The sequence below is a fragment of the Dipodomys ordii genome, unplaced genomic scaffold, assembly GCF_000151885.1.
Source record: "Dipodomys ordii isolate 6190 unplaced genomic scaffold, Dord_2.0 Scaffold196, whole genome shotgun sequence".
NCBI classification, from domain to species: Eukaryota; Metazoa; Chordata; class Mammalia; order Rodentia; family Heteromyidae; genus Dipodomys; species Dipodomys ordii.
In genome coordinates, this window is record NW_012267412.1 from 2,012,935 (window position 1) to 2,026,652 (window position 13,718).

The 13,718-nt window shown below is 42.2% G+C and overlaps 1 protein-coding gene across 3 annotated transcripts in view; it reads right to left on the bottom strand.

The window, feature by feature from the left end:
* The window catches only part of Masp1 (mannan-binding lectin serine peptidase 1 (C4/C2 activating component of Ra-reactive factor)), a 52,614-nt gene that overhangs the window by 8,336 nt on the left and 30,560 nt on the right, over nucleotides 1-13,718 (bottom strand). For 2 of the 3 annotated variants that reach the window (XM_013034778.1, XM_013034776.1), the window contains 6 exons: nucleotides 13,408-13,585; nucleotides 11,512-11,643; nucleotides 8,650-8,846; nucleotides 7,593-7,740; nucleotides 6,296-6,414; nucleotides 5,349-5,427 (listed from right to left, as the gene is read on the bottom strand). In XM_013034778.1, coding sequence (XP_012890232.1) covers nucleotides 5,349-5,427; nucleotides 6,296-6,414; nucleotides 7,593-7,740; nucleotides 8,650-8,846; nucleotides 11,512-11,643; nucleotides 13,408-13,585 — 853 coding nt within the window. Of the gene's footprint in view, nucleotides 1-2,584; nucleotides 2,897-5,348; nucleotides 5,428-6,295; nucleotides 6,415-7,592; nucleotides 7,741-8,649; nucleotides 8,847-11,511; nucleotides 11,644-13,407; nucleotides 13,586-13,718 lie in introns of those variants that run through there. The other variant, XM_013034779.1, reaches the window with a different exon arrangement.

Consider the following 13,718-nt stretch of genomic DNA (forward strand, 5'->3'; position numbering starts at 1 on the left):
CTCAGTTAAATGACTTATAGTAGGTATTAGCTGGCTTATAGTGGACCTTAGTAGTCAATCTTTCCAGAGGTCCAGAAGAATTTTCAAAGTTCTACTTCCTTCAGAATTTTACTTGAGTACTTTGAGAAACAGAGAGGAAAAACTTATCTTTGAATGCTAGCCAGACACTGTGATTTTCAATTGAGGGCTTCACATCCATCCTTTTGATTGCTAGAGGGTTATGTAAGTTAAAATATGTGTAATTCCAAGGCTCTTCAGGTTGAAGCAGATGGATGAAAGAAGGGAGTGAATATGAAGTACTTGTCAACAAAGAAGGCAAAAATCAGAAGGGCTTGTTTTGTTTTGGCCTCTGATATCCCTAGACAAATTGTTTCCATTTGTTTTGATCATGTCAAAGTATAAACACTCTTCCAGTTTGGGAGATAAATGTGTAAAGGTTAATCCCGGGATAATACGAGATAGTAAGAGGAAATAATATTGTTTTTTTGAAGTTGTAAATAATATTCAACTTATTTTTTTGCTGAGACTCAGCAGATTTTTCCTTCCCTCTGGGAAATGTACTTGACTGGTCTTAGATATTGATATTACTTGCTTCCATTAACAGTTAGCAGTTGCTTTGATTTAAAATATCCTTGAGATACAGATAGCTGGTTCCTTAACTACCTTTTGCTCTTTCCTAGAAGAATTTCAGGGTTGGACTTAGACTTAAGAGACATTATCTAGATATAAAGCTTGCTTTTGCATTGCTCCTGAAAAGTAATTCTGTCCATGAACACAGTGGGTCTCACAACCAGAGAGATGAAAATATTGGAAAATAGAAGGCCATTGTGTCTCAGTTACAGTGAGTAAGGAATGGGTGAACCTCCATCCATATTAATCAAAAAGCATTGGGAGACAACTGAAGACAAATCGGTGGCAACTACTTCCTCTCAAGCTGGCCCTGCTGTACAATCACTGTGTGTTAGATCTTGGGTCCTTATTTAGTCCATTGTTACTTTAGGAGATGTGCCATCTACGCCCTAGTATCCAAAGGCCTTTTTCATTGGGCACCAGTGGCTTAAGCCTTTAATCATAGCTACTCAGGAGGCTTGGGTTCTGAAGATTGTTGTTCAAAGCCAGCCAGGGCAGGAAAGTCTGTGAGTCTCTTATTTTCCCATTAACTAGCAGATTAAAAATTGAAAGTGGAGTTGTGTCTCAAGCAGTAGAGCACCATCCTTGAGCAAAATTCAAGCCCCAGGACAGACAGACAGACAGACAGACAGACAGACAGACAGACAGACACACACACACACACACACACCTTTCCCCTTCCCTTGGCCTCCCTTGGCCTCCCTTGCTTACCACTCTTTAGTGTTGACTGCACCATCCCCACCCTATCTCCTATTTATCTCTTCCTGCAATTTATGTTTACTTCAGACCCATCTTTCTTTGGCATGCAATACTGAGCATACTATAATCCAGTGGCTTCTGAGAAACCACAGGTAAGCAGCTCTTCCTAGAATGGAAGACCAAGAAATGGGCCAGACAGCCCTTCCAAGACTCATCTTCTTTCCTCCCCTTAGTAGATCATAGACTCTAACATCACCAGGATCTCTTCTTCTGCCTCCTTTCCTGGTTTTGTGCCTTCTTGTGCCTGGGACACTATGTCCACGTGGCCTCCTCTGAGATCTTGATCAAACACTAGTCCTTCTTAAAAGCTTTATCTATTCCTTCTACCTGGACAGGGTAGTTTCCTTATTCTGGAACTTTTTATTCATGTCTTTCTGATGGTAAATACCATCTTATGTTGCCTGGTCCTGCAATTATTTGGATGTCCATGAAATCTTCATTTGAAATTATATTATCAGTTATACTGGGTATAAGTCTGTGCCTATCTTGTCGACTTGCAATCATCTGTTTGTCTGTCTCCTTTCTTGGTGGCACATCTGTTACCTCAGCCTCTAGATTGATCAGTGTCTGCATGTGCAGGGGTCTGCCCTCATCAAGTGGACATGGAGTCCTGAAACAGGTTTAGTCACAGTCACTGGGTTCCCTGATATGTGTCAAGGCCTTGTTTAGGCAGAAGCCAAGATTCTGCAACATAGGCAGTTGTTCTTCAGCCCCTTCTTCGCCACTCCTTATGACTCAGTGGTGTCCACAGCCCTGGAATGGAGGACCACAGTGTTCATGTGATGCCTATCCTTTTAATCAGTAAAGCTGAAGAAACACAAAACTTGTAAATTCAGAAGAAAGAAATTTCTAATGATAGAATTTCAGCTCTGTGTTAAATAATGATAGAAGGGACATTTTGTGAATGAGAAAATATCCAGATTCTCAAAAATCCACACTATAAATTATTGTTCACATTACCTACTTATGGTTCTTAAGAAATTAGTGACCAATAAAAAAATTTTTATAGTCATAAAGTCACTGGCATTCTGGCACAGTTAAACTTGGGAGTATGGGTTGTTCGGACCAGGAACCAGAGCCAGTGTTGGTCTATTCAGCCTAAGGTAGTATGATTGTATATCAAATCTTATGGTTCCAGAACCAAAGGCATTTTTACTTTGAGAAGAGTACTGTCCACTTAGAGGTCCTAAAAAAAAAATCCCCCGTTGTCTTTTCATGGCTTTTTGGATTAATGTTGAATGATGATCGAATCCTCAAAGGCATGACTTTGTTCTCACGCACACACAGCAGCTTTAACTGAAGAGGCTGTGTGGCTTCTTTGGCCTTCATTCTAATCCACACTGAAATGGACAATGGGAGTGTTGGTAGGTGGGGAGGGGCAGAGTAGCTGGGACTTGGGGATCTTTGTGCGTGATCCATTCCTGGATGTCTGAATTGTGTGGGGTTCCCATCCTTCACTCTGTCACTTGCTCTGACTCCAATTCGCTCTCCAAATCGATCTCGCTTTCTGTCACTATAAAGTCAAATTGGGATTGGGAGACAAAGAGAAAGGAAGCAGAGACAGGAAGGGAGAGATAGAAAAAGAGAGAAAGGAGAGAAAGAAAAATTAGCAAGCAAGGCAGAAATAGTTCCTGCAGGAAATACAGAAATACTCCATCAGAATTGATTAAGAATGCACAGTTTAGGTAAAGCCAGTGCGAAGGACAGTTTGGAATGGTCGAATTTGTACCATTAGGAAAGTTTGCACTACCTTACATCCTGGCTCCTGAGACTGTAAGATTTTTTTTTTCTTTGCAAGGAGATTTACATTCATCTGGTTTGGACCCTCATTTGACACATAGAATTCAGAATACAACAGGTTCTCTTACCACAATAGTTTGAAGGCAGAGGCTAAATAACAACCAATGACTCCCACTTCCTATTCTGGTGCACATTTCTATTATCAGCCTCTTCTCCACAATCCCCAGGACTCTCAACTCCTCAGTTTGGTCTATGTACCTTCCCTAGGTCTTAGAATAACACATACAATTGGGAGATGTGGGTGTGTCTACATGGGGGTTATAATAGTCATAATCCAAAATCGGACTGTATTGTCTTTGTACAAAATGATAATATGTTCTGTTGCAAATAACATAAATCACATAAGCCAGTACTACAGAACTGCTTTGCTCTGTCAATGTGTCCACTATAATAAAAGTGTGTGTGTATAATCAGGAGAAAATAATTCATAATGTTTCTTACTTTCCAAAAGTGTGAATGAGAAGTATCAAATCTTCTAGTGAAGGGGTTAGACTGTGAGGAATGAAGCTTTTATTAAATGTTCACTGTTTCCTGGCACTCTATAGGTATGATATATAGACTAACCCAGTCCTGACAATAATCTTGAGGATAGGAGACTAAATCCAAATTGAACAGAAGTAAATTGCTTAGAGGAACTCAATTGCTAGAAACTGCATTTGAATGTGGAGCTTCCCCCATCTAGAGCCAGGTTTGTCCTGAGTGCCTGAAACCCTCCTTTCCCTTCTTCAAGGTGACCCGTGCTTCATCCTGCAAAGGGTCTGGCTTAGGATCCAGTTACCATACTACCCACTAGGCCACGTACTAGAGGAACAGTTGAGCTCCTCCTGTCTGGAATCCGAATTCTCTGTGTGTTCTTCATAGGCATCAATAGGTACTGAGATTTTCTGCTAAACCTATACAATACTCTTCGTCATATAAGGTTTATATCATCATATTAAAAATGTAAACAAGCACGTTATGCTGCCAAAGGTGTCCTGGTGTTTGCCTCAGAGCCCCCTCCCGTCTGAGAGTGCCCCAAGGGACGGCAGAGGGGATTTGTCTGCCTGCAAGATGGGAGCCATTCAGTAGAAAGGGAGGGAAAGAGAGCTTCAAAAGCTCATGGGAAAAGTATGCAATGAGATTGGTGGGACCAGTCCTCATTCTTGAGTTCTCAAACCTTGGTTTTATAGCAAATCTTTCCTCTCCCCTCTCATCCCCTCCCCTTCCTTCCCTTCCCTTCCCTTCATTTCCTTTTGCTTCTCTCCCCTCCCTCCCTTCCTTCCTTCCTTCCTTCCTTCCTTCCTTCCTTCCTTCCTTCCTTCCTTCCTTCCTTCCCTCCTTCCTTCCTTCCCTCTACTCTCTTTCCTTCCCTGACTCTGTGATTATATATGCCTCTTCTCATCACTGTTGTTATATTTAAGTATGTACAATTATGATCTTTGCAAACCCACTTTGGAATTATCTGAGTATGAGAGGGAAGAAGGTTAGTTGCTAGAAATCTGTAATTTTCTAGGCATAACAGATGATTCTTATGAATTATATTATTTTAGAATCACTGGCATAAATTGTAGAATACTAAAATGAATGTAGGCTCTTCAGTTGATAGCTGAGGCCAAGGATCATGGCCCCAGGTACTGAGTGGATTAAGGGCACACAGGGTAAGATCTCTGGATCCCAAGAGCTTATGAAGAGCTGGGTCCCTTCTTTCATATGTGCTTGCTGTGCTGACACAGCAGCCTTTCTGGAATTGTGAACTAACCTGGAAGACATAGTGGGTGTGGATAATGGCTGTATGTAAGATATCATCCAGCCCTGGACACCAGTGCCAAGCTACATTCCTGCATTAGCAAATGCCAAAGCTCCTTTCAACTCTGGAGACATTCTATTTCTTTACGAAGCTTGACAATTTAACTTCAAAAAATTAGTATTTAGAAAGTAAACTGAGGCCCACAAAATGTTTCTCTCTGGATCTGATAGTCTGTTTGTTAAAAGAGACTTTAACTCTTTTTCTGTCCAGCTCTCCTATGTCTATTGACTTCCTGTTCCATGCATGCATATCACCTCTGGCTGAGTTTTCCCACTTACGTAGTCTCTGCTCCTATCTCACCAGCATGGGATAACTTTAATGAGTTAAAGTTACAATTAATTAAAGTTATAATTAATCTATTTGGTTTTCTTACTTTCACAGGTGGGCATCGCATGACTCCAGGTCCCATCCTTCAGACACTCCATCTGTAATATGTCTAGCACCATATAATCCTGAGCAGAAACCAGAAAGGAATGAGAAAAAGAAGAAGAGAGTGGGGTCAGTGGTGGTTGACCTGCAAAACTAATTTGAATTCCAAACCTGGCTCATTTGGACTGGCATTTTCCACCCACATGGATTCTGAGGGCAAGTGTGCAGATAGGGGAAAGACAGATGCTGAATTCATAGTCCCTGGTTTGTACTCTAGAGACTGGCTAGGGCTGTGTACAAGGGGGGCTTAAATCTTAGTCTCTGAAGGGAGAAACTTAGCCTTGACTTCTTTTTCAGAGAAGTGGCTCTCAACATTGGGCAGGCGGTCAGCCTCATCTGGAGGGCTTGTCATGCCAGACTGTTGGGCCCTCCTCCCAGAATTTCTGATTCTTGGGCTGGATCCACCCAAGAATTAAAATAGCAAACAAATTTCCAGATGATGCTGATACTGCCGGACCAGAGACCCTTCCTTAAGAACAATTCGTTGACAGCAACAGCCCTCTAGCTTTACTGAACATTTGGCTTACCTGGAGAACATTTAAAGAAATAAAACACTGATTTCAGCCTTAAATTGAAAACCATTGTTTCGGGAGATGGGAGACAAAGGGGTACCCGTCTACCACCTTTTGTTAAGATTATTAGTCCTGATTATAGAGCCGTTTGGACCTAGATTTTTATTAGGATCCATGCTCTAATGAAAGTGCCACTGGTAAGGCATGAGAGAGTCTTGGATACGTGGTATAGAATTTCTGGAGCTTTTGGGAGGGAGGCTTTGGGGCAGGTGAGAGACTGTTCTGGCACTGTGGCAAGTTGCAGCAGCCCATCTGTTCTGGAAGGCTCTAGAAATTTTCTCTTGATCACTCCCTCCTCCTTGCAGGCAGGAGCCTCTACCTTTAGCACTTTGTAGCCTGTGTCACAGGTGACGATTACTTGGTCTTTGAAGGAATATGTGGCTTGCAAAGGTTCAATGTTCCCGTGGACAGGAGGATGTAGTTCTGGGCATTCGTTTCCTAGTGGGAAGCAAATGAAACAGCAGCATGTGAGAAAATGAAGTGTGTGCCTAAAGGACCCTAGGAAGTGAGGCCTGAAGGAGGATCAAACAACAGGACTGACTATCAGAGATCTGAACCTTCTAGTAGGCTCTTTCAGGAAAATGACTCTGCAGCCAGAAAACAGTCACTTTCTAACTCAGCTCTCCATGTCCTCATTTGTAAGTTGAGGTAGTTGGCCAGATGATTTCATTAAAACTCTGAGTTTTAATGAATTCAACCCTGTCTAAGCCTTGCTTTACAGTGTTCCCAACATGTTTGCACTCCTGTAGGGACAAGGCTCTCAATTCCTCTCAAGTCGATGCCTTCCACACAGAGATGTCTCTGATGAAGTGAACAATGTTTTCTCATTTAGCTAAAATTGATGTCCTTGGGAATTTGACTCACTGGGCCACCCAGGATGGCCCTAGTTTCCTTTTTCTTCCTAAGATCCTGTTTCAAAGTAAGCAACTGCAATCATATGCTTCTGAGTCCACTCTTCTAAAGGTTAATTCTGATGAGCTCCTCAAGCCCTGACACTTTTTCCAGAGCAAACTCTTGTAAATTTCCGGTCCATGCTTCTTCCCAGACTGGGCACTGGAAGCCAGGGCTTCAAGGGCTAGGAAGTGGATTAGTCACTCCTTTGTGATGTCCACATTTTTCTTCCTTGAGTGATTACAGACTTCTTAAGCCAAGTAGCTTTGTCAGGTTTTGGGCCAGAGTTGGCTGTCTTGGGCATCAAAAAAATGGGACCTGTGGACTTTGCCAATCTGGGAGCTCACATGGATGCAAGACACCATAATGAAGCATTTAAAGCTTCGGACACACCCAAATTTCAGTCCCTGACTTAGAGAAAGCAGAAAGGGCCCTATTGAGGTCTAATGAATAGCTGTGTGAAGAGTGGGGCTCAGAAAACAAGATTTCATTTTTCCATCTCCAACAAGGCAGTTTGAGACCAACCAGTTCAAGCCAACCTCACCACCACTCTTGCTCCTGGGAAACTGAGTCACAAGGGAACATGTACCTCAATTTTAAGTTTTCCTCAGCCCCAAATCCCAGTAGTCACCAGAAAAGTCCTAGGCACACACTTTCTCCTTCCTCAGCCACCCTCCTGGTGAGCAGAGCACCACAGTAGCTGAGACCAGAGGGGGAGATGTTACCTGAAGCTGTGTACGAGAGCCTCCAGCCCTGGTTCTCTCCAGAGTTGTCACTGTGGAACATGATCTGAACCTTATGGCTCTGGGTATTGATGAGTTCTGGGGCTTTCTCTCCACAGAAGGGCCCCCAAATGTTTGGACCAGCTTTAATCTAAGAAAAGCAATATAGATACAGAGAAGAGTCACATCTCTTTCTAGAGATTTTGATTTCCCTGTTTTTCCTACTAATGTTAGCTCCCTTTGTGGGCAGCTCAGTTTATGGCTCTTTCTGATCTCATTCATAGTTCTTCTTCCTTTGTATAGTTCTCAGAATTTACTGTGATCTAGCTTCTGCTTTTTTTTCTCTCTCTAGAAGAGCTCACTGTCTACGTGGCTTGTACACTTGATGGCACCCCGTTTCCTCACCAGCTCAGCATTTCTCCTGAGATCAGGCCCCAATAGGCAATTCCACTTAGGTGCTTCAGCCAGTCACTAAGGATTGCTGATTTTCCTTCTTATACATCAAAGAACTATTTCCTCCACTGTTCTAGTCATGGCTGAAATTCACATTGCCTTTGCATCACACCTATACTGTTGAAATAATTTCAAATTCAGTGGTGATTGGTTGCATCATCCTTCCTCCTCTTTATTTGTCTGTTGAACAATTTCTTCCTCCGAGAAGAATTAGCTGCATAATTTGTGAGGTCCAGTTTGTCATGAAAATGTGGGCTCCTTGGTCAAAACATATTAAGAAGTTCAAGAAGGTAACAGCAGCAAATAAACCAAATATAGGTTAGAGAACAGAGCCCCACCTGGCTACATGGGGTAAAGATCCACGAAGGTGAGTCTGACACCCCACCCCAAGCACCTTCCCAACAAGCAGGGAGGTAGCCAGGGAACTAACCTGGGGAAGATCCTTGTAGTAGATCTGATCAAGATGTTAATTTAAATAATGAGTTGTTAGAAAGCTATTGGTTTAGTTCTCTGTCCTATGAGAAGTTGAAAAAGCCAGGATATCAACATTCCTAGTTCAGCCAGGATCTTCTAGCATCCCTAGGACAAATGTTCATTGCAAGCTCACCTTGATGTAGTCATAGGGGCAGGGCACCTCAGGATGGTCCTCAATGTCAAAAGTGTCCTCGAATTGTAGGCTGATTACGAAACCTTCCTCTAGCCCGATGGTGTAAAGACATTCAGAGCTCTTGGGGTAAGGGTTGGGATAGTCAGGGCTGGTGATCATGCCGGTCATCTGGGTAAAGAGGTTATCGCTGCACTCCACTGTGGGGAAACAGCAGAGAAAATGGCGTGCCACCATCACAGCCACAGCAATCCCTTGCTCATCATCTCTACCTGTGTCCCCACCAGGTAGGCAGGGAAGGAATCATCCCCATTTCACAGGTGAAATTTTTCTTTCAAGACTCCAACTAAGTCTATGTCTCTGTCCAGAGCTGTTTACCTTTCTTTCCTTTTTTTCTGGCACTGGGGGACTGGGCAGGGACTCTGAGAAGAGAGGGTTTTGAGATGGTATAATCATGAGGGCCTCCTGCTTGGCTTTTTCACTTAAGGCTGTTGCTCAACCACTTGAGCCACTTTTTGCTGGTTAATTGGAGATAAGAATCTTACACTTTTCTGCTCTGGCTGGCTTCTAGCTGAGATCTTAGTCTCCTGAGTGGCTAGAGATATAGGTAAGAGCGCCCTGTGCTCTGCTTCAAAGTTTTTGTTGATTCAAATGTAATGCATTCTCAGGTTGTTGACCTTCTGTGCTTCATAATGTTATCCACCACCTGACACTAAGTCACATACTCATTTGTTGATTTTTTCTGTCCCCACTAAATAAGTTCTATGATATATGAAATTGTGCTGTGTTCCCCACTGTGTTTACCATCACCAAATACCCAGTGTCATGGGAGCTTGTCTATTACTTAGCCCTACTGAGCCTTTATTTGCTGTTGAACTTTTGGCCTTGGGCTGACCCATTCTAGTGCTGGCAAGTCCATACTTCCTAAGCCTTTTGTTCCTCTTGCTCATTTGCAAATGAGAAAACTGTAGTCCAGAAAGGCAGCTGTGACTAACTTAAAGTCCCACAGCAATGGACTGCAGAAAGAGGTTTAGATCAAGGTCTCTTAAATCCCCATCTGTTTTCATTTTCTACCCCAAGCATTCTCATGGGGTTACTCTCACCCCAAAGGACTAAAATTGGTTCTTGCACAATGCACAGATAGATATATAATCCATAAACACATATGTCTATGGTATCTAAAAAGAAAAGATTAAAAAAGCTCCTGAGGGATGGGTATGAAGCCAAAGATCAAGCAAGGATTCTTGTTTAACCTGCCTGAGATTTCTTTGTTCTCACTGCATTTAGTACACAAGAGATAGTCAATACTAATACCTACATACTGAATGTAAATAACCTTCTTCAAGCCAATTCCTTTTTTTTTCTTCAGCACTGGAGTTTGAACTCAGGGCCTCACACTTGTCATGCAGTCACTCTTACTCAGTGGAGCCTCAGCTACAGCCTAAGAAAATTGCTAATGTGTCTGTTCTGTTTTATAATGTTCTTGATGGTTAACCTTGATGATCAACTTGACTGGTTTGAAAAATGCTTGAGAGATTAGTAAAGCACATCTCTGAGTGTGTCCTGAAGGGGTTTCCAGAAATGATTAGTTAGTAAAGGTTCTGATCTAATTAATTGCTTAATCCATGGATAAAATCAAAATTTGAATAGACTGTTGGGAGGTGATAGAACTGTGGAAAGTGGAGTCCTCATGGAGGAAGTAGGTCACTTGGGGGCGTGTCCTCGGAGGCTGGCCACTTCCTGTTAAATCTCTGCTTTGCTTCATGTCTGTCATGATGTGAGCTGCTCGGCTCTACCATCTCTGCTGTCTTTGCCATGATGGACTGAAACCATGAGCAAAACAAATCTTTCCTCCTTAAGTTGTTTCTGTCAGGTATGATTTAGTCACAATTACAGTAATCTACTACTTTATATTGATGGATAATATAGGGAAACCTATATTAAAAGCAGAAGATTTTGAAGAAAGAAAACAAAGACCTCTTGTCTCCAGTCTTGCCCTCCTCAAATGACCCTTCTTCAACCAGTTTCCAGTCAGACTGTAGGCAAGCTCTCTAACCCTGGGTCACACTCATCTACTAGCAGTTCCCCAAATATCCCAAGTTTTATAACACCTATGAATATTTGCAGAAGCTGTTCTTCCTGTGTGCAGTGTCTTCTTTCCCCTGCTTAGTTCATCTCTGTCAAGGATTATCATATCTGGCAAGCACTTGTCCACTTCTCTAAGATGGCTCAGGTCTGATTGTACTGTGATCAGATTTCCTTTACATCCATGTAGTAACTAGCATTGATGTCATCTAATCATTTGTTTGTGTGGCTGTTAACCCACCAACTGGGGGCACTATGCCTAGAAAGAAACTAAGTCCTTCCATTTCTCCATCCCTGACCCAGCCTGAGACTACAAAAAGGAAACAAGTTGGTGGAAAATGGAAACAAGGTGAGATAGAAGGGATAGGAAGCTTTCTTGTTGTCTCTATCTTTGCCTTTTTTTCTCTCCTGACTTTGTCCTTTAGAATGAGGTTCTGTCTGTTAAAGAGGGACTAAAGGGAAGGGAACCTCTGGGTGAGGCATAGTTTCTGGCTCAGAAAGGACTGGGAAACCCAGCTTTCCCTTAATTTGGTCAAGGTAGTAATCTTCAATTGGAAAAGATGACCTGAGAGTCTGAGCTTTTCACCTGTGTTCTTCTAAGAACTGGATTCCATACTTCTAGATAAGGCAAGCATTTTAACATCTTTATCCATATACTATCTGCAACAGATCTTTGACTTCATTTCTACACTGTATCTGTGTTTCCTCCAAGCCTTCTTCTAATCTTATTGCTAGAGGTGGTACATCATAGTGCTTGACAGAATTATCCTGGGGCCCCACCTCGGCAGGTCCTGTTGTCTGTGTGGAGGATGTAGCCGAAGCGACAGGAACAGTAGTAGCCGCCAATGTAGTTGTGGCAGTAGTGGTCACAGGACAGCTCCTCATCCTCCCTCTCCTTGCATTCGTCCACATCTGCAGGGCAGGTAGAGCCTCTTAGTCAAGTAATGCGTGCGCGTTTGCATAGCCCACTTAGTTGGAGCCACCCACTGGGCTGCAAGGCTCATACATTCTTTCATTTATATAAAGCCTAAAGACAGCCTTTATTTCCATTTTATGAGGGGAGAAACTAGGACTCAGAGAAGTTAGGTAACTTACCCAAGGTTATAGAAAACAGGTTCTGGTAGAAACACTATCCTTTGACAGTAGCAATAATTACTGAGCCAGGCAATATTCTTAGAAAGCAAGGTTATTACCATCCTCTAATTGGAGATGGTAAAACTAAGACCTAGAGGCCCTAGGTGGGATGGCTCCAGAGTGTGTGCTCTAACTTCCACTCCATGTTGCCTTTCTTCCTTCCCATGCATCTAATATGGCTCAGGCCCTATCCTAGGCATATGAATATATAGTTCTCTTAAAGAAGCATATATTCGAATAGCCAAGAAACACTTGAAAAGATGCTCACCATCCCTGCTCATCAGGGGAATACAATTTAAGCCATATTGCGGTAGTACCATACATACCCTCCAGAGAGGTTAATTTTTTTTAAATTGACAATATCTAGCATTGGTGAGGATATGGAGCATGCAAAACTCTCACACACTGGTGGGAAAATATAAAATGATGTAATTGCTTCAGAAAAGTTTGAAAAATTCCTTATACAACTAACAAAAATATGATTCCTAGGTATTTTCCCAATAGAAATGGAAGTATATGTTCATAGAAAAACTTGTGGCAGAATGTTCATTGAAAGTATGAATGAGAATAAGAAATTGAGAGAGCCCAGATTTCCCTCAATGAGCAATGGAAAAAAAGAAATTATAGTATATTCATACAATGGAACATTGCCCCATGAATACAGTAGTAAATTCCTGATGTATAAATCAATATAAATGCATCTCAGAAACATCATGTTAAATAAAAGAATCTTCACTTCCCAAATATATTTCCACTGTGCTCATTCATGTAAAGATTTAGAAAAGGTAAAGCTAAACCTATGGCATAAGAAAATCAGAATGAGCGGGTAGCAGGTGGCTCACGCCTATAACCCTAGCTACTCAGGAGGCTGAGATCTGAGGATCACGGTTCAAAGTCAGCCTGGGCAGGAAAGTCCGTGAGACTCTTATCTCCAATAAACCACTAGAAAAGGAAGTGGTGCTGTGGCTCAAGCGGTAGAGTGCTCACCTTGAGTTGAAGAGCGCAAGGACAGCGCCCAAGCCCAGAGTTCAAACCCCATGACCGAAAAACAAAACAAAAAGAAAATCAGAATGATTGTTTTCTATGAAATTGGGAGCAGAAATTGATTAGGAAGGAGTATGAGGGTATTTTTATGGGCTAGTGGTAAAGTTCAAATCTTGTTAGGATTTTGGCTTACATGCAGACATCAAATTTTCGAAATTCAACAAATGTATACTTACAATTTATTGTATGTAAACTTCACACTTAAAGAGAAAGAACCATGAGTCGATATTGAACTCTAAATGTTTTACGTACATTCTGAAGTATTTAAAAAGGATTCTAATATTTGCCATTGCATTGAAATGTCTCAAAAAAAGATGGATTGATGGGTAGATAAGAGATATATGGGTAGATAGACAATGGAGCAAATGTAGTAAGGCAACAAAGTAGAGTTTAATGTGGCGAGAATGCAGGTGTTCTCTGTAAAGGAGAGGACATAAGGCAGTTTCATCTTTAGAGAGAAAGAGGCCTGGGGAAGAGCCACCCAGTTTCCCAACTTACCCACAGCCATGTAGTGGGCATCAAAGCCAGTGAATCGCTCCTCATTGGAGAAATCTGATCGGAAAGTGATGGACATGAAGAAGCCAGGGGAGAGAACCACTTCCTGGCCAGGGGTCTGCTCTGTGTCTGTAGTCTCCCGGCCACAGAAGGTTGCCAGCACCTGGTCTTCAGCTTCTACCTTTGAGGTCAAAATGAAGGGGAAGAAGATGAGTGGTTTCCTTTCATAGCTTCTCTTGTAATCTCCAGGAAGCAAAAGGAAAGGCATGCCCATAAATTAGACTAAGTAGGCTAGAGAAATTCAAAGAAAGGGG